The sequence below is a fragment of the Vombatus ursinus genome, unplaced genomic scaffold (assembly GCF_900497805.2).
Source record: "Vombatus ursinus unplaced genomic scaffold, bare-nosed wombat genome assembly UNPS02009205.1, whole genome shotgun sequence".
NCBI classification, from domain to species: Eukaryota; Metazoa; Chordata; class Mammalia; order Diprotodontia; family Vombatidae; genus Vombatus; species Vombatus ursinus.
Window position 1 is genome coordinate 64,102,929 of NW_020948983.1, and position 20,284 is coordinate 64,123,212.

The window sequence follows — 20,284 nt, forward strand, 5'->3', positions numbered from 1 at the left end:
ACCAGCAGATGGATTAGCCAGAAGTCAAGGGACCTGATCTCTGCCGCTCATCCAAGACCTTGGAAAAGGGCTTTCAGCCTTTCTCGATCCCCACAGACTCCCACAAATCCCCACAAACTCTTTGGAAAGGTACTAAGAAGAGTGGCATTATCAATACAATAAAATAAATGAACTAACATGATTTCTTTTTTTTTTAAGTCTATCTTGGAGCAAGTTGGAGTTGTTAATACCCTGCTTGGGAAAGGGACATTCCTGGTTAATCCTGATCTGTCTGTTCCCAGCTCAGTCCAAATCGAGAACTTTACAATACAAACAGAGTAGGAAGTGGTAAGAAACAGCTTTATTTTTTGGTCCTGGCACTTGAAGTATGGCCACCTCAATACTCTTAACTTTGTAGTTTTTCCCTCCCAGAACTAAACATACTAAGAAGAAAACAGGGCCAAGAGTTAAAAGGAATCTAGTCTAGGTACTATGTACTAAGAAGGTAATGAATTGTCCTAACATGTTCTGCTCTAATCAGACCCCATTCCAAATATTTATATTTAGTTCTGAGCCCCACATTTTGGGAAAAACAGTGATAAACTGGATACCATCCAGAAGAGAACAACCAATGGAAAGACTTTGAGTTCATGTCGTATGAGGATCAATGGAAAGAAATGTTTAGCCTAAAATGAAGATTTCAAAATGAGATGATATGTCTCCAAATATTTGAAGAAGAGTTAGATTTATTCTGCTCAGGCCAAGAGGGCAGTACCAGGAGCAAAGTGTGGGAACTGCAGAAAAAGGAAATTTAGACTTGATGTAAGGGAAAATATCCCTACTAGTATTAGCTATCCAAATATAAAATGGGCAGCCTCTGGAGCTAGAAGGGCAAGTCAACAAACATTTATGGAAAAGCAATAAAAGGAAAACCAAAAACCACCATGGCCCTGCTTCAAAGAGATTACACTTCAATGGAGAAGACAACATGGAGACGACTTTGTACAAGTGAGATAGATCGATAGAGATATATTTATAAAAATATCTACATATCTACATGCATATTATATATATGTATATTTTATATATATATATATATATATATATATATAAAATATACACACACACACACAATAAATCAGGGGTAATCAACAAAGAGAAGGCACTAGCATTGAGGGGCTTTGGGATAAGTTTGAAGAAGATGGAATTTTAGCTGGTACTTGAAGAAAACCAGGGTATCCAGGGAGTAGAGATAAAAAGGGACCTAAACCTGGGAATGAGGAACAGCCAGTGAAAATGAATGATCAGGAAATAAAGTATCTTGTGGGAGGAACAGCATCCAGGGTCATTGGTTTGAATAGTACCTGGAGGGGTATAAAGTGAGAGAAGGTGGAAAGGTAGGAAGGTGCCAGGTCATAAAGGGCTTTAAAAGTCAGACAAAGAATTTTCTATTTGATCTTGGAAGGAATAGGGAATTACTAGAGTTTATTGAAAAGGGTAGGGAGTGATGTGGTCAGGGCTCTGTTTTTCAGGCAGACCAATTTGACAACTGAGTGGAGGAGGATGCTTGGAGTGGGGAGATACTTGAGGACTGAACCACCAGGATCTTGCAAGAGTCCAGGCAGGAAGTGATGAAAGCCTGTACAAGGATGACTGAAGTGTCATAGGAGAGAAAAAGGGAAAGGGAAGAGAGGAATATAAGAGAGATGTTAGGAAGATAGAATCACAAAGACTTGGGTTCCCTTCACCTGGAGTTCTTCAACAAAGGCTACATGATAATTTATTGGGTATGCTGTAGTCAAGAAGTGGTTGCCTTGGATGACATCTGAGGTCCCTTCTAACTCTCAAAATCCTGTGATTTAATTCAAGGAATACTCTGCCCCACCCCATGCCTAACCCACACTCTCAGGGGTCAGCCAAAAGGACCTATCCAACATCCTTGCCATAGACCTCACAATAAATTCATTATCTTGCCCTGTTTTGTTTAGTTCATTCATCTTCTGGTTATAGCCTCTGGAAATACAGCGGCATGTTGGTCAGTTCAGATTACCCAGGTATCATAAGGGGGTAGTATCATGTCTGGATTAAGGAAAGATTCTCCCTGCCCCCCCACCCCCCCACACACACCCTCAGGCAGCAGTGTGTACATTTTGCAGCCATACTTTCTATGGCCTCATTTGCAACTATAGTAATCCCACAATACAATTGAGATTTTAATCACACTGGTCAGGAAATTCATAGTGAAGGTTACTACAGCAACCTTAAGTCTGCTCTGGTAAGCATATTCCTTACAATGGGGCCTTTCATTACTACTCTCCCTAAACTGGGCAGTGAAACATGCTATTCAAGAAACAATGAGGCAGAATAGAATGGAAAGGAACTGGGCATTGTACTCCAGCCGCTAATGCCATATGTTGCATTTTGTCTTATGGTCCAAGCTTATTGCAAACATTAATTCCATTTCCCAGTAATATGTGTTAAGGGTCTTCCTAACTCACATGCCTACCATTTAGAGTATGTTGCATTGAATTATTACCATAATACTTCCAATAATTCCTCTTAACTGAGGAAAATATCCAAGTGCATTTTAAGAAAAAAGGGTAAGGACTCTAGTCAAGATATATAATTGTGTGACTAAAAAAAAAAGCGTGCCATAAAAAAAAACACACATATGCCCTTATGTACAAATTCCCCTCAACTAAACAGTTGGATTTACTTTGGATTCCCAGATTTTTTTTTAATTGCACTTGCCTAAATAAGAAAAGACATTCTACTCTCTCCAAATGACATATAGGACCTCTCTGTGAAACAATTTGGGCTGGCTTTTGAGTAGGTTTTTTTTTTTCACTTAGGTTTCTTATGAGAAAACATCACTGACCTTTCCGGTTTTTAGTTGATTTTGTGAGTTAGTACAATATGCTTTCAGTGTACTTCATACTTGTACCAACCCCCAAAGATCTGTGATTTCTTTAGAAAGGGAGTTAGATTTAGTAGGAAAGGGAATTGAGAGGAAACCATTTTTTTCCTTCTGCTTTTTCTTTAGAGCATTTAAAGTATTTTATTTTATTTATTCATACTGCCTGCTTTATAACCAAACAACTTTTCTCTGTTGTATCCTCAGATCTCTGAGGTTGCTTTTATTTCCTTCCTTCTTTAATGTTTCCCTCATGTATAATTTAAATCATTTGCCTTTTATCTTTCCCAATCTCTCAAGCTATTTCACCTTCTCTCCTCAGCATGTTTGTTTATTGCTAGGCTTAGTTTTTGAAAATGAAATTATATTGCTTTTCCTTTCCTTCAAAAATGGAAATACAGTTTTTAGTTGGACTGCCACTTCTGCCCCTCCTCCCCCTCTCCTTTTTCCTTTCATTCCTGATTCCCATGAACCCTAATTGATGTGCAGTCACACCCAAATATCTGGGTGTTGGTTATTTGATTAGTAACTAATCTGTAGCCTTGGCATGTCTCCCAGGAAGGGATCCGGGTCAATTCAGCATGAAGATCCTTGCTGCAGTTCAGAGAGCTTGGAGGAATCCGCTACGGTTGTTTTGTCTCCTCTGCTCGGCTTTCTAGACTGAAGGAAATAGTGAAGGGGGCTATTGTGGGGGGTTTCTAGCGCTGGATCCTCGAAATGTTTGTCAACTAACCTCTATGCAAACACACATGTGAGTCTCATAGCAATTTCATACAACTGCAAGACTGAAAGAAAGCAGTCCTCCCATTAAACATAGGAATTCTCTGTGTAACTGACCTTGGACCAATCACACCACCCCTTTGACTCTGTTTTCCTCAGCTATGTAAAGTCAAGGGAGTTGGACTATATCAGGAATTTTTAACCTGGAGTCCATGAACTTCAAAAAAAAATTTATAACTTTCAATTTCATTAATTTTCCTTTGTAATCCTATGTATTTTATTATATACATTTAAAAATATTATTCTGAGAAACAGTCCATAAAGCCTATGGACCCAGACTGAGAAAGGGATCCATGATTCCCCCACCAAAAAAAAAAAACGGTTGAGCCCATGGACTAGACTTACTAGATGATCTCTGAGGTCACTTCTAGCTCCTAAATACTTTGATTCTGTGGCTCTAATCTCCTCCATGATCTGTTTAACTCAGCTCCAAATCAGTATTTCTTCCCAAATAGGTGAGAGTTCTGATTGGTCAGCATTTTGGTATAAATTAGTTTCTTATTTTGGGGCAATCCATAGTCTAGTTACCAGATTCTCTTTGACCTCTGGCAAGCAGTGCCTTTGCTCTGTTGATTATCTCCAATTGATCCTATATATATATATATATATATATATATTTTGTACATAGTTATTTTCCTTAAGAATAGGAACTAGTTTTTGCCTTTCTTCATATTCCTAACACTTAGGACAATGCCTAGCATATAGTAGGTGCTTAATAAATACCAGTTAACTGACTGTCTAGTACCAGAACAAAGCTTCTACTATATACTTTATGGTTTAGGGTTGCATATATGACTTTTTTGAAAATTGATTTTGTTTCCTCTTTCTGTTGGTTCCTCCTATTGGTTTTAATTCTTACTTACAACATCACTAATGTGAAAATATGTTTAATAGGAAAGTATATATAGCCTATATCAGATTATGCACCATCTTGAGGAGGGAGGAGGGAAGGGGGAGAAAAATTTAAAACTCCAAAGCTTATAGAAGTGATTGTTGATAAATCAAAATAAATTAATTTTTTAAAAAAAGAAAATTGATGAGTATCTCTGCTTCTTGTCTTGATGGAAATTACTATGAAGTCATTTTGCCTACTCTTTGTGCAACCTCATTGTGCTGCAGGTAGTTTTTTGATCAATATCCCATGTTGGGAGTTGAGATGATAACTCTGATTGGTAAAATCTTTTCCAACTCTGATTTTTAAAATCTTTTTCAAGAAATGTGCTATTAACAACCTTGAAGATGGATTCTGAGGGATCCTATTGCAGGAGGCAGGATTTAGGGCAGTAGGTTTTCAGAGGAAGAGTATCAGAGTCATTTAGGGCCCTCCTGGTTCTCTATGAACTAATCAACAAACATTTATTGAGTGCCCACTATATATGGTCAGGCCTTATTATAACCAATCAACAATTATTTATTAAGCATCTCTTGTGTGCCTAGCATGTGAAGTTCGGGGGCTACAAAGAAGTGAAATAATCTCTGTCCTCAAGGAGCTAGCATTCAACTTCTGTAGTGAGAACAAAAATCTAGTTTGCACACAGATTCAATTCAGTACTATGGGCAGGGCATTCAGTTGTGTGCTGGTTGTTAGGGATGCAAGGATGAAAAATTCCGGAGTCCCCACCTTTCATCAAGGACTCAACAATCTAGTGAACTTTGTTTTTAATCGATGTTATTTGGCTTTCATTTCTGAGTATCTTCCCCTCCATCATACCCCAGCGAGCCATCCTTGGTGATGCTGATGGTGGTACCAGTGGGATGTCGCAGTAAAGAACTTCAGCATTTTTATCAGCTATTTTGTCTCTCATTGGCTACCCAATTTGCTTGGGAATGATTGAGGTAGATCTCCTGAAACAGCAGTCCAGTCACAAGAGACTTGACCAGGCACAGACTGAATTTTGCTGGGCTGTCTGCCTCCCGTTCCGGCAGCCATGTTGGCAGGAAGCGAGACGCTTGAGTTTTGGCTGGTGCTCCTGTTGCAAACATTTCTGTAGGTCAACCCTGCTGGGGCACATCAGCTTAGATCTTGCAGCCAGCCCTCTGTTCTGAAATGGATTACAGTTGGCAAACAGGAAGCTTTGTCGTTCCCAAACTCCACAGGCTCCTTTTGGACAGTGAATAGAATCAATGTGATCCTAGACTGTATCCAGTCACAGCAGTCTAATAAGAATCACCATCAGCCAAATGTAGATGGAGAATCCTTGTGGTGTAACCCCATGGCACTGACTGGATCTGTGTGTCCTTAACTTGCCTGTTATTAGTCATGACTGTCCTTCCCTGATCTCATATTTTTTCCACAGATTTTTCTTCGAGTTAATCCACTTAAAAGACTGACTTTGACAATTTCAAATTGAAATTTGGCAATTTCAGAGACATCTATACTTCATTCTCACCTTTCCAGTTCCTTTGAAGTAACTGTACCCTGTGTCCAAGACTGGGTCTTTAGAAGATCTAATCTTCTTGAAGTTCCTGATGTTTTCTATAGAATCTGTATAACTCATATTTTGGACCTCCCATTTGTTGAGAGTCAGGAAATACCTGAGTTCAAAGGATGCCTCTGATACTGACTGTGTGACCGAGGGCAAGTTGTTTAACCTCTTTGAGGCTCAGTTTCATCATCTGTAAAATAGGTCTAATAATTTCTGCAGTACTGATGTTACAGTGTTGTTATGAGGATCTAATTGGATAACGTATGAAAATGCTGCATAAATCTCAGTTTCAGGGAATCCTCTAACCTTGCTATATTTGTTAATCGCTTCTCCAGTCTAGACTTTCTTGTGCTTTATAAATCTGAAGTTATTTCCTGGCTCCTCTATCTATGTGTTCTAGAGCTGAGTTTATTCTACAGTGCTCATTTTGGGAATCTTCCCACATTCTGAAGAGCGTAATCTCATGCTCCATATATAATCCCAGTTCTCTTGGCAAAAGGTCTTTAAGTAATGAACCACAAGAAAATGTCCCCTCACTTCCTGTACCTATTGCTATTTCATTCACCAAAAGGAATGATGGAAATCATTAGTGCATCTTTTTTTTTATTTGGCCTTCAACTCAACAAACATTTATTGTGCATCTCCTATATGCCAGACATGCTAGGCATTGGAAATATAAGACAGAAGTTTAGCAGCCTTTACTTTTAGGGAGCTTCCACTCTAGGGTAATACAACATGGACACAAAAACAAATTCAAGGTAATTGGAGAAGGGAGAGGACTTTACCAACCCTACCCATAATGAGGGGGGGAAGTTGACCTTTGACCCAAATTCAATTCTGGGCTCTAACTTAACTTAGAGTGCTTTATGTGATTACAAGCAAATCACAGGCTTCATTGAATCTCAGTTTTCTCATCTGTAAAAGGAATATGATAATATTTATACCACCTACCTCAAAGGGCAATTGAGGAAAATAGGGATCATAGAACTGAGATGACTTACCCAAGTCACACAACTAGTTAATGTCAGGCCCAGTTATAAAACTCAGTTGTTCCCAATCCAGTGTATTTCTCTGCCAATTCTATATAGTTTATTCTGAGACAGGAGAGGGAAAGTACATTCAAAATCATTGCATTTGTTTTGAAATATACAACTGAATTTCATTAAACAAATCTGTTTTACATCTATTAATAGGCACAGGATTCTTTCTGTAAAGATACCTACAATAGTTTTTACCCCTTTTGGCTTAGAAAGGTCTTCTTTTCTCAAGATTGGGTGTGATAGGAAGCTTTGATGGTCTATCTGGAAAAGTGTGATGTCATTAGAAGGACCACTTGTCCCTTTGGTAGACCACTCTGGGATGGGGAACTGGTACTTATAGCCTTCCTTCTTGTTTTCATTATTGGACTGACCAGTCGAATCCCCACTTTTTTCTTCCATCTTGTTCATTGTTTCTTTCTGAAGTGGGAATGCTGAGGATGTGTTCTCCTCTCTCCTTTCTTACATTCCCACCTACCCTCACCCCAGGCTTCAGATGAGAACCAGTCAGCTAGAGTAGCTTTCATTCCCAAGTACTGTCTCACCCAGCCACAGGATAAAGCCATCTTCCACATCCAAGGGATTAGTTGGGGGAAGCTGGAGAAAATGTTAACGTCTTCTGAATGGAAACCTTTTAGGAACTTTGAGATTCTCAAGTTCTCTAAAGCTAAAAGGTCTCTAAATAAAATGGCCTTAACCTTAAATAGGAGACTCCTGTAAAATAAAAGATGTTGGCAATATTTCACCCCACCAGTAATTTAATTTAAGACCAAGTTGTGGAAAGTGTCTAAACTCCCCACAACTCGACTTGAAAGCAATTTTAAGATACTACAAAGGAGGCAGCTTGGTACAATAGATAGACTTCAGACTTTGAATTAGGAAGACTCAGATTCAAATTGTGCCTCAGATCTTACTAGCTGCATGACTTTGGAGCACGTCACTTTACCTCTGACCCTTAGTTTATCTGTAAGTTGGGAATAATAGCACCCACCTTATAGGGTAGTTGTGAGCATCTGATGAAGTACTGTATATATAAAAGCACTGTATACAAGTGCTCTGTTAATAATACTGTATGATGTTTGTAAATAAAGGTCAGATGATGATGGTGCATTTGTTTCAAACCCTGTGCATGAAAGTTATATTCCAAGACTTAGAACATAGACCTAGAGTTCAAAGGATGCGTCTGACAAAGTTGGGGTTGCAGCTGCCATCTGCTTGCCTGTGACTTGAGTGGAAAAGGAGTTAGTGTAGGAATAAAGACAAAACATTCAAAGTGGGTTGAGTTATTTAGATATCTAGGCCTTGTCTAGCTCATTGATTAATCATGGTCTACCATTTGTAGGAAAACCACTGAGTGGAGGGCAGTGGATAAAGCCCTGGGCCTAGAGTCAAGAAGACTTGAGTTCAAATCCACTTACTAGCTGTGTGACTCTGGGCAAGTCACTTAGCTTTGTTTGCCTCGGTTTCAGTTTCCTCATCTGTAAAATGAGCTGGAGAAAGAAATGGCAAACCACTCCAGTATCTTTGCAAGAAAACCCCACATAGAGTTACAAAGGATTGGACAAGACTGAAATGACCGAACAGCAACAGGTTGGACACATATAGGGGTATATCTCTTCAGCTTCAAACTGAATCCAAAAATGATAAATAGAAAAAAAAAATAAACCTGATTCAAAATTGAATGCCTCATCCCTTCTCAAACTGAAGCAAGAACTATCCTGTCTTTATAAGATAAAAATAGAATGGGGGAGTAGAGAAGGGGAACTTGGGGCTGCTTTCTGGCCACCAAGGAAGTAGCAGTCCTACAGGACTTCTTGTATCCCCTGTGACTAAAACAGAAACAGGTGGAATTCTATGAAATGGTAACGTTTATAATGATGTAGCTACCAGGAATGGGGAACCTGCATCCTCGAGGCCACATGAAGCCTTCTAGGTCCTTAGGTAAAACCTTCTGACCAAGTCCAAGTTTTACAGAGCAAATCCTTTTATTAAAGGTATTTGCTCTGTGAAGTTTGGATTCAAAGGGTCACACTTGAAGACCTAGAGGGCCACATGTGGCCTTGATAAGCTTTCAACTTTTTGTGGATGTAAGAAAAAAATACCTGTAAGTTTGGTCGTTGTAGATAGTGGGAGTTCAGGTGGGTTGGGAGTTTTAAAAAAAAAAGTGTGTGTTGTTTCTTTACCCGCTAGGGCACCATTGTTAATTAAAGTTGTGAGTGTGGACTGAGATAACAGAATGTTAACCCAAGATTAGTGGTTTGAAGGAAGCCAGGAAGTGGAGAAGAGGAGAAGGGAACCCATTCTAGACATGAGGGACAACCAGTAGAAATATACCAAGTTTTAAAACTCTTTACCATACATCCATCCAGGATTTAATGGCCTAAGATTATTTTATATATGACTAGAATTCACTAGCTTTGCCAGTGCCCATAACTGTGTGTACGTGTCTGGACGAAGGGTAGAGTAGTACGCCATTCACAGAAGTCCGAACGTTCAGCTATTGGTTTCTGTAACTGCACCCCTTCTGCTGCCCCAGTTCCAGCACAGAGTATATGCCTTCAATGAGGGAATAATCATAGCTTTGTTGAATGATTCACCTTTCCTCTCCTTAGGTCACACCCTGGTAAACACACACCATTTAGTGACATTGCACCAATGAAAGTCAGCCAGGGAATCAGCAGAGCCTTTGGCTCTATTTTAAGGGCACCCACGATTGCCTTTACATGTCTTGGTGAGAGCTTGTTCTCAGTGTATGGGGAGGGACTGACTCACATGGAGAATAGGCTGTACTTCGTTTTATGTAATAGGTGTGTTCTTTCCAAATTGCACTGCAATACATTTTTTACATATGTAGTTGTGCATTAAATATACTAATCAAAGAAACGCTGTTCTGAATCCTTCCCCTCAATCAGGGGTTCTTCAGCTTCGTGTGTGTGTGTGTGTGTGTGTGTGTGTGTGTGTGTGTGTGTCATGGACCTTGTGAGATCAAGGCTATGGACTCCAGAATAATTTTTTGAGGATATAAAAAAAGATACATAGGATCATAAAGGAAATCAATTCTATTGAAATTGAGTTATCAAAATATTTTTAAAACAGATACATCAACCCCAGGTTAAGAATCTTTGCTCTAGGGGCAGCTAGGTGGCGTAGCAGAGAGAGCAGCAACCTTGAAGTCAGGAGGACCTGAGTTCAAATCCAGCCTCAGACCAAACACTTGACACTTACTAGCTGCGTGACCCTGGGCAACTCACTTAACCCCAATTGCCTAAAAATTTAAAAAAAAAAATCTTTACTCTAAGTGAATGAATAATCAATTCAAATTTTGTTTTCAATTTTGAATAATCATTTTTCTTGATTTGATTCTTCATATCGTTAGTGACTGCCTATGAGATACTGCCTGAAGGAAAAACTTTTAAACCTAGAAATGACACTTAGAATGATGAGTTACAGAGTAGAGAAATAAAATCCCAAGATACCCTGAATCTAGATAAATGTCTAGAATTAACAAACTGTTTCCTATTTAACCAACATCTTCTAAATATCCTTCCTTAGCTTCCACTCCCACATATCTGTTGCCTTCCTCGATTAAATTGTCAGTCAGTCAGTCAACTATCATTTATTAAGCAACTACTATGTACCAGCTAAGTGGTGCAGTGGATAGAGTGCTGGGCCTGGAGACAGGAAGATCTGAGTTCAAATGTGGCCTCAGACACTTACTAGCTGTGTGACCCTGGACAAGTCACTTAACCCTATTTACCTCAGTTCCTCATCTGTAAAATGAGCTGGAGAAGAAAATGGCAAACTGCTCCAGTATCTTTCCCAAGAAAAACTCAAACAGGGTTATGAACAGTCAGACATGGCTGAAAATAACTGAACAAAAACAATGTAGCAGGCGCTGTGCTAAATGCTAGGGATACAAAGAAAGGCAAAAACACAGCCCCCTCTCTCAAGGAATTCACAATTTGTATCCTATATATAGGATATATTTATCCTATATATAAATTGGGGGTAGTCTCAGAGAAAAGGTACTAATTGTGAGTGTCTTTACTTTGGGAACTGTTTTTGCTTTTGTATTTGTATCCCCACGCTTAGCACAGGACTTGGCCCCGTAGTAAACACTTATTCGTTTATCCGTTCATCATGCCTTGACTAATTGTGCTACATCTCTGGAGGACAACCTGCAATAGTCCCCTCATACTCCTCTATCCAGTTCTGAATCATAGCTGTGAAGGACTTTAAAGGTCATATAGTGTCACCTAGTGATCAGTAAACTGAGGCCAGTGAACCCAATATGGCCCATCACCTGTTTTTTTGTATGGCCTGTAGGCTAAAAAATATTTATTTGCATTTTTGTAAAATTATAAAATGTGTTTATTTTTTTTTTTTTTGAAAAACCATTGGCTTGAAGGCCATACAAAAATAGGCCAGATCTGGTCTGCAGGTCATAGTTTTCCAAACCCTGGACTGTAACCCCTTCATTTAAGCTGTAGAAACTGAAAGTCAGCAGTAATTTGCCCAAGGTCACACTACTATTCTTTCCATTTCAGAGCTGGGACTTTGCCTTCTCTCTCCTCCCACGAGAACGAATGTTTAATGAATGAATAAATGGAAAGCAGCCCCATCTACCAAGTTCTTACATCAGGGTGCTTTCCAGAGACCCTCAGTTCCCTGTCTACTTACCTCATGAGTGATGAGTCATTTTTCCCCTAGGGAAGTATCTAGTCCCAGCTCCTTACAACCTTCAATATTGACCACATGTTGCATACACAGTACTAATGAGCAATTTCTACTTCCAACCTTAACAGGAGGGTCCTTTCATTACATCATATTGGTTTGGGCTTGGCTGTGTTGGGCTGTTTGCCCCTACACTACACATAAAAAAGTAGCCAGAAGTTACATGGTATATATTGTATGTACCATAGGAATTCAGAAGAAAGAAAGATCAGTGAGAGTTAAGATAATCGGGGAAAAGTCTTGGAGAAGGTGGACCCTCTGCAGGACCTTGAGGATTCATGAAAGTATAAGGGAGAAGGGAAGGTAGTTCAGGTATAACCTCAGTTTCTGAAACATGGGAGAATGGGGTGCTGAATTAGATGAGCTCTGAGGTTTCTGCCAGTTCTAGATTTAAAATTCCCTTAAGGATCAAAGATTTAAGATGGGAAAAGACCTCAGAAGCTTACTAGTCCATCCTCCCCTCCTCATGTTACAGATGAGGAACCCAAGGCCCAGAGAGGTTAAGTGACTACAGTCAGATAGTACCTGTTAGATTTGAATTCACACTCCTTTGTTTAATCATATTGACTCATGGTGGTAATGCATAACACATGACCCGGACAGGGACAGTTAAGGAGTCCAGAGGGTGCGTGGTGGAGGGATAATAAAAAATAGTTTTGGGGAGGTCAGGAAGAATGAGTGGAGTAGATTGTAGAGGGCCTTAAAACCTAAGCAGAGGAATTTAGACAATGTAGAAGGAAATAAAGAAAGTACTAAATATTTCTAACAGATTGGTGATATGATAAAAGTAATATTTAAGGAACAGGAAATCTGAAAAGAGTTAATAAGAGAAAGGGCAGAATGAGTTCATTATTTATATCTATATCACCTTAAATTCAACATTAGATCAGATTATTTTTCTTTATTTTACTGCAAAAAGAGCATTGATAGGGTTGAAAGCTGAAAGATCACAAACCAAGAAGAGAGAAAACAGACATACTGCAAAAAGAGCATTGATAGGGTTGAAAGCTGAAAGATCACAAACCAAGAAGAGAGAAAACAGAAAAGAAAACTATAGACCAAGTTATTAATATTAATACAAAAATATTAGCAAAGAAGCTATATCAATGTATTTTTGTGTGTGTGAGGCAATTAGGGTTAAGTGACTTGCCCAGAGTCACACAGCTAGTGAGTGTTATGTGTCTGAGGCTGGCTTGGAATTCAGATCCTCCTGACTCCAGGGCTGGTGCTTTATCCACTGTGCCACCTACCTGCCCCTCAATGTATTTTTTTAAAAGTCACTATGACTAGGCCAGATCCCTATTAAGAATATAGGGATGATTCAACATTTGAATTGTATTAATAACAATTAAAAAATCACAAGATCATCATCAACAGAGAAATAAAAAGCCTTTGACAAAACACAATACTCATTTGTATTGGAAATACTAAAAACCATAGGAACAAAAAAATTTTTCCTTCGTATGATCAAAGCATCTCTCTAAAACTTAGAGCTAGCAAAATTTTTAAGGGAGGAAAAAAAACTGAAAGTTTTCTCTGTAAAGTCAGGGATAAAAATAAGGATGCCAAATATCTTTTCTTTAGCAAAGTGCTGGGGTGCTAGTTAGAGCAACAACAAAAGAAAAGGAAATCGAAAGGAGAAACATAGGCAAAACTATCTATTTGCTGATGATATAATGGCTTAAAATATAACATAAATATGCAAAAGTAATCAGCTTTCTACACACAGTTAACAATTTTCATTTGACATAGTTAAGTTCTATAAAGTCACTGAGAACCCTGAATTAATGAATATTGAACCATTGCTCTTAAGGGAAATACAGGATTAGGTTCTTTGGAGCCTCTGGTTGCAACATTTACAATCTTCCATCTTCGGGAGTGGCCTCACATATAGATCAGTGAATTTCCTCTTCCTTTTTCTAGATATACCATATTGTTGATTCATTAATATAACCTCATGGCCAACATCACTATAATTCATGCATGATCAAAGCTTACCTAACACACATATTTTCTCTGTAAGGCACATCATAGCCTTATTGTGCTGAGGAAAAATTGACAGCATTTCAACACTACTTTTGGGGGTCACTTTATACAGCAAAATTAACAAAATGCACAAAAATGTGAAGACTGTAATGAAAAACACGCTTATATACAGTACGAGAACTGAAACAAGAAGGCAGAAATGTGAGCATTGAGAGACTCAGACTTTTCACCACTCTGCTCATGTCTACAAATGACCGTAAAAGTGCCTTCAGTATTGATTTTGGGTTTACAAATAAATTTTAGAGAGTTGGTGAATTTGCAAATACAAAATCTATTTTAAAAAATCAATTATTAATACGAGAAAATACTAATAGGTCATTCAAGCTCTGTCATTTGTAGGGAGGCAGAGTGGTACAATGAACAAAGGACTGAACTTTGAATCACAAGACCTGAGTGCAAATCCCATCTCTGAAATTTGCTACCTATATGATCTTGGGCTATTACTTAACTTCCCTTGGTATCAACTTCCTCATCTGTGAAATGAGATGGTGGTAGATTCCTCTGAGGTCTCTTACTGCCCTAGATCTATGATCCTATGAAGAGGTCATATATCAGACTAAAAAGTTTTCACACAAATAAAACTAGTACAGGTAAAGTGAAAGAAAAGATGAGTTAAATAGATAAAATTGTTTGAGTTAATTAGCATGGGAAATTTCAATATTCAAAAGCTATGGGGAATGTAACAGTTGCTAAAATATAGGAAGACTTATTGTTGGGTAGATTGTGGTAGATGGACACACTAAATCATTGGTGGAGCTGTGAATTAGTTCAATTCTGGACCATAATTAATTAGAAATATGCAAGATAAGTTACTAAATTATTCATAATTTATCACCCAGGACTCTCACTAGTGGGACTATATTCCAAGGAGGTTATTGACAGCACGAAAGATCTTTTTATAATGTTCATGGTATTATTTGTGATAACAAAAAGCTAGAAATAAAGTATGTATCCAACAATTAAAGAACATCTGACCAATAATGGTATTTGAATGTAATGAAATATCACTTTGTCATAAAGAATTCAGAGAAACATGAAGACTTATATGAAGTGATAAAAAGTAAAACCAAAAGCACTACATACATGATTGAAAACAATTTAAATAAAGACAACAAAACTAATGATAAGGGTCAATGTTAGTACCACACTTTAAAAATTAGAAGACATATATATCCTTTTTGGTTAATAATCCATAATCAAGTTTTTTCAGGGAATAATCGTGTAAAGGTAATTCCTTTGGACATTTGTTGCGAAGTATCTGCAGTGGTATCACAATATATCCATCAAACGTATTTTTCAAAATAAAAGTTGAAGAGATAAAGGCAGAAGTAAAGGACAGGCAGCATGGTACAGGTGCAAGAGCACCATCTCTCAAGTGAGAAGACTTGGGTTCAAATCCTGTCATCAACACTATGATCTTGGGCAAGTCACTTAATCTCCTCAGCCTCAGTTTCTTCATCCGTAAAATGAGAGGGTTGGACTATATGCCCTGTATGGTCCCATCTATCTTTCCAATTGCAATTCTGTGAATACTTAAAACAAAGCATAACAGAAAGGCAGGTCTTCCTGGAAAGACAATGGAAAGTGGAGGAGTAAACCCCTCTGCCTTCCATCTTACCATGTCCATTTGCCTTCCAAGGCTGGAACTAGTGTTACTCATCCTTAATTTGAATGTAATCATTCCGTTTCCCTTCATTTAGAAAACTCCTTAGGACTAAAAGGCTAGGTTTCTAGCCTAGAGTTTAACTTTTTAAAAGAGGCGCTTGACAGGATTTCAAAACAAAAACCCCAAAGTGTCCTCCCAGTTCTTCCTTGTGCCCCACCCTTCTAAGCATGCTGCTCCTTTTTTCTTCCTGGAGGTGATGTGTCTAGGCTAGACGAAACTGCAGTGGTTACAGAGGTGCTGGGGAGCAACCACAGCAAAGGAGGCATATTGAGCAAGCAAAACTTAATATTAATAAATCACTTAGAAACATACAAGACAAGATATGATCCCTGAGTACATTTCATATATGGATGATATATGATGATAATGTATTAATTGCATATATAGTGAATATACCTGCAATAGATTTGTTACAGCTAGGTCCCAAGTAGAGGGAATAATGAATCCCCTAAAATGGTTGCATGTATTTGAATTCATACTACTTGAAGTTATAATTACATAAAATATGGTACTTTATTCCAGTGCAATGGAATGCCATGTAAATTGTTTGCATTAATTGGAACCTAGCTTTATTTTTACATTGAATGAGCCTCCTCTGTGTTTGTTCAATAATATAAGCAATTATTTAACGTTCATTGTATGCCAGGCACCTGTGGGGGCTATGAAAATAAATAAATAAAGCCCCCTACCTTCAAAGAACTTATAATGGGGCAAAAGGGGGTGGAGGAGACAAATTGGGCAAGGTAAGTAAACACAAATTTATACAAATTAAACAAAAAGCAATTTGGAGGGAGAGTCCTAATAACTGGGAGGATTGGGAAAGGCCTTGTGTAGGAGATGACACTTGAGCTGAGCCTTGACTGGAACCAGGGATTCCCAGAGATGAGGGTGAGAAGGGGGAGCATTCCAAGCATCTGGAAAAAACTGTACAACCTCAAAGAGGCAGGAGGTGGCACATCACGGTCTGTGTAATAGCAAATAGGCCAGTTTGGAGATTAGTTGTAGCCAGTGTTGTCATTGCAATGGTTCTTAGATGCTTTTCTTGATCTCTCTATCTATAATTGCCTTACGAACAAAAAAATTACGTTTATTTTATATGTACTTCTGTGAACATTTTATCTCCTTTAATAGTGTATAAGCTCCTTGAAGACAGGGACTGTTTCCTTTCCAAACCCTATGCCACCTATACACCAATCATAGTCTTCAATTCTCCTTACCCTTCTCCCACTGGAACCCCGTATTCTTTTCCTGGGACCTTGGGTTCTGAGTTTTTGCCTTATCTTCTTAGAACCAGCTATGTTACTTTTCAGCTATTTCCATACCAAGCTGCCGTTTTGTACCCCCCCCACCCCCCCAGCTCCCTTATTGTGTTGTATTTTCCCATTAGAATATAAGTTCCTTGAGGATAGGGACTACCTTTTATTTGTATCCTCAGTGCTGGGCACAGTACCTGCAAATATAATAAGCACTTACTATGCCAGGCACATGGGTATTTAATAAATATCTATTGATTTTTTTACTGCAAGAAAGGATATAGCATAGGGATGAGGGTAATGTCTGTTTTCTCAAGTCCATAGTGCCAAGAGAACTCCAAAGCATGTAGGGAAGTCATTGAATTACTATCACCATGAATGATGATGGTTAAGATTCTACATTAGCTCCAGGGGGTGGTATGCCATGCTGACAAACCAAATTATTAACTCTAGGCCATATTCCTTCTATCATTATGAAATTCTAAACAGGCCATTATTTTCCTTATTAAAAAAGTACTACAATACTATTTTGTTATATAATAGCTGTGGTAAATTTATGTTGCTATAACATAATCTGTCCTTTGAATGTATTTGCCTCAAATGAAAGAGGTGATTCAATATTTTGCTTAGGCAAAATCATAGCCCTCTCCCCTCCAGTCACATTTGTTCAAATTACCTGGGTAAATGGGGCTGTATAGACATAATTGGAGTCATACTATTAGATTCCTTTGAGTTTTAGAATGTGTTCTCCATAAGCTTGTAAGCCTATCAGTGTGGATTTTGCAACCCCTCTTCACCTGTATAATACTCATCCATGACCTTCTTTAAGACTTCCATTAAGGTTTCACTTAACACATTGTAGCCATTTCATTGATTCTTTAAAAATTCTGTTTGTTCACTCTCAACACTTGACCAGCCTACCCTTTTTCCCAATCATACATTTCTTTGTTGATGACTTTTTGATGAAATTTCTCTCATGCTAGTCCTCATTGGTAATACATTTAAGGTAATATACATGTACTGGTTATATATGTTTCTGTAGTCTGTTTTTATGAGATCATGGTGTATTATGATTTTCAGCTACAGCATCAATGGAGAATATTTTACTGTCAAAAATGAATCTTAGTGCCCATTTTTGGCTCTTTTGTATGTTTATGTATATACACAACACACTTGTTACGGATATATACATATATATATATATATATATATATATATAAAAATATACAGAACTACAAAACTCCACTTAGCACAGCACTTGACACACAGCAAGTGCTTAATAAATGCTTTTTATTCATTCATTTCATTCATTCATAAAAAGTTGCAAATAAGTTTTTATGGAAATTTTTAAGAATCAGAAAGTGATCGCATTTTTTAATTCCAGAAGAAAAAAATGTACCTTCCTGATAATCATGTTTGGTTTTTTGTTTGTTTGTTTGTTTTTTTCAGGGAAGTAAAGGACATTATCGATACCACTGGCAGAGTCACAATGTCAAGCATAGTGGTGTGGATGACATGGTGCTCCTGTCCAAAATCACTGAGGACTCCATTGTGGAGAATCTGAAGAAAAGATACATGGATGACTATATTTTTGTATCCTTTGAAGGTTTGAGCAAAATGTTTATAAATGCAATTGTAAGGTTTAAACTATTGGAAGAAGGAAAATGTTATTGAATTCTACCCAATTTTCTTGATACTTAACAGAATAAACATAGATTTCTTGGCATTCTACCTTATTTAAGTTTTATAAATTTATGTTTAACTTATATAACTTTTGAGACTGTTGTGCTGGCCAAATCACCATTAAGAGTAGACAAGGGGAAGCTGCCTATAGTGCAATACCAAAGGTTGCTCGGTAGTTCAGTTATGCCTGATTCTTCTTGACCCCATAGACCACAGCACACCAGGCCCTTTTATCCTCCACTGTCTCCCAAAGTCCCTCCAAGCTCAAGTTTGCTGCTTCCATGACACTATCTATCCATCTCATCCTCTGCTGTCCTCTTCTCCTTTTGCCTTTAATCTTCATCAATATTGGGGTCTTTTTCAAGAAAGTCCTGTTTTTTCATTATGTGACCAAAGTATTTAAGCCTCAGCTTCAGTATTTGACCTTCCAAAGAATAGTCTGAATTAATTTCTGAATTAGTTAATTATTAATTAATTATCTGAATTAAGTATTGACTGATTTGGTCTCCTTGATGTCCAAGAGACCCTCAAAAGTCTTTAGCACTACAATTCAGAAGTGTCAATTCTGGGGTGCTCAGCTTTCTTTCTAGTCCAACTCTCATAGCTATACATTCCTACTGGGAAAAGTGTAGCTTTGACTATACAGACCTTTCTCAGTAAGGTGATGTCTCTGCTTTTTAATATGCTGTACTGATTTGCCATAGCTCTCCTCCCAAGGAGCAAACGTCTTTTAATTTCATGGCTACAGTATGTCTGCAGTGATCTTTAAGCCCAAGAATATAATAAAATCTAACCCTGCTTCTATTTCTTCTCCCTTTGTTTGCCAGGAAGTGATGGGACCAGTTACACAATGAGGAACCTTATAAAATGACTTTTTTAAAATTCACTTAACTTTAATGCCAGAAAATTCTATTCTCCATGGCACTTATTTTGTGATGTCAAGTCACACATGTAATGTTAAGGTTCAAATCTTTTATGCACAAAAGTACCCAAGAAACAAATTTTTTAAAAATACATTTTATTATGTCCTTTGTCTTTAAATCATTTTAGTTCCTTCCCCCTTCTTAACCCTCTCCTGACAAAGAATAGCAATTAAATAGAAATTGGTCAATGTCAATTGGTCAGTGTTCTATCGCAGTAGGCCTCTGCCTTTCTGCCATGAAGAAGGAGGTATGAGAGGCCTTCACTGGTTTTTCAGTTACTTAGTTAAGGTCATTTACCTCATAAATGAAAGTCATTATGTGTACTGTTCTCCTGGTTCTGCTTGTTTTGTCCTACATCAGGTCATAGAAATCTTTTTATTTTTCTCTTAATTCCTCATTTGTTACTTCTCATTTTGGGCTACCACAGTACTTCTATTAATATTTGGTATAAATCACAAGGTCATAGATGTAGAGCTGGTAGGAACCTCAGAAGAACAATCCCCTCATTTTATATATGAGGAAACTGAAAACCACGGAAATTAAATGACTTGCCTAAGATCACACAGTTAATGAGCAAATGAGGCAGGATCTTAATCCAGATTTTTTGACTTCAAATCCAGGGTTCTTCCTACTCTGACTGATTTTTTTAAGGGATACAAGGAATTCACTTTTCAAAGCTGGGGTGTGGGAGTGAAGGCAATAAATTTTGAGACCTTGCCTACAGCATACAAAGGCTTTGTTTTAGCACTAATATCGGCTGGTTTTAATCTAGAACCATGCAAGGATGTCATGGGTTTTCCTAGTGTTCCTATAAAGGAGCATTCAGATCCCCCCCGCTGGCGC

The 20,284-nt window shown here is 38.0% G+C and overlaps 1 protein-coding gene across 1 annotated transcript in view; it reads left to right on the forward strand.

Moving 5' to 3' along the window:
* MYO1E (myosin IE) overlaps nucleotides 1-20,284 on the forward strand; it is a 233,999-nt gene that overhangs the window by 66,643 nt on the left and 147,072 nt on the right. Inside the window, exon 2 of the mRNA XM_027851470.1 lies at nucleotides 18,285-18,428. Within this exon, the coding sequence (XP_027707271.1) occupies nucleotides 18,285-18,428 (144 nt within the window). The remainder of the gene's footprint in view (nucleotides 1-18,284; nucleotides 18,429-20,284) is intronic.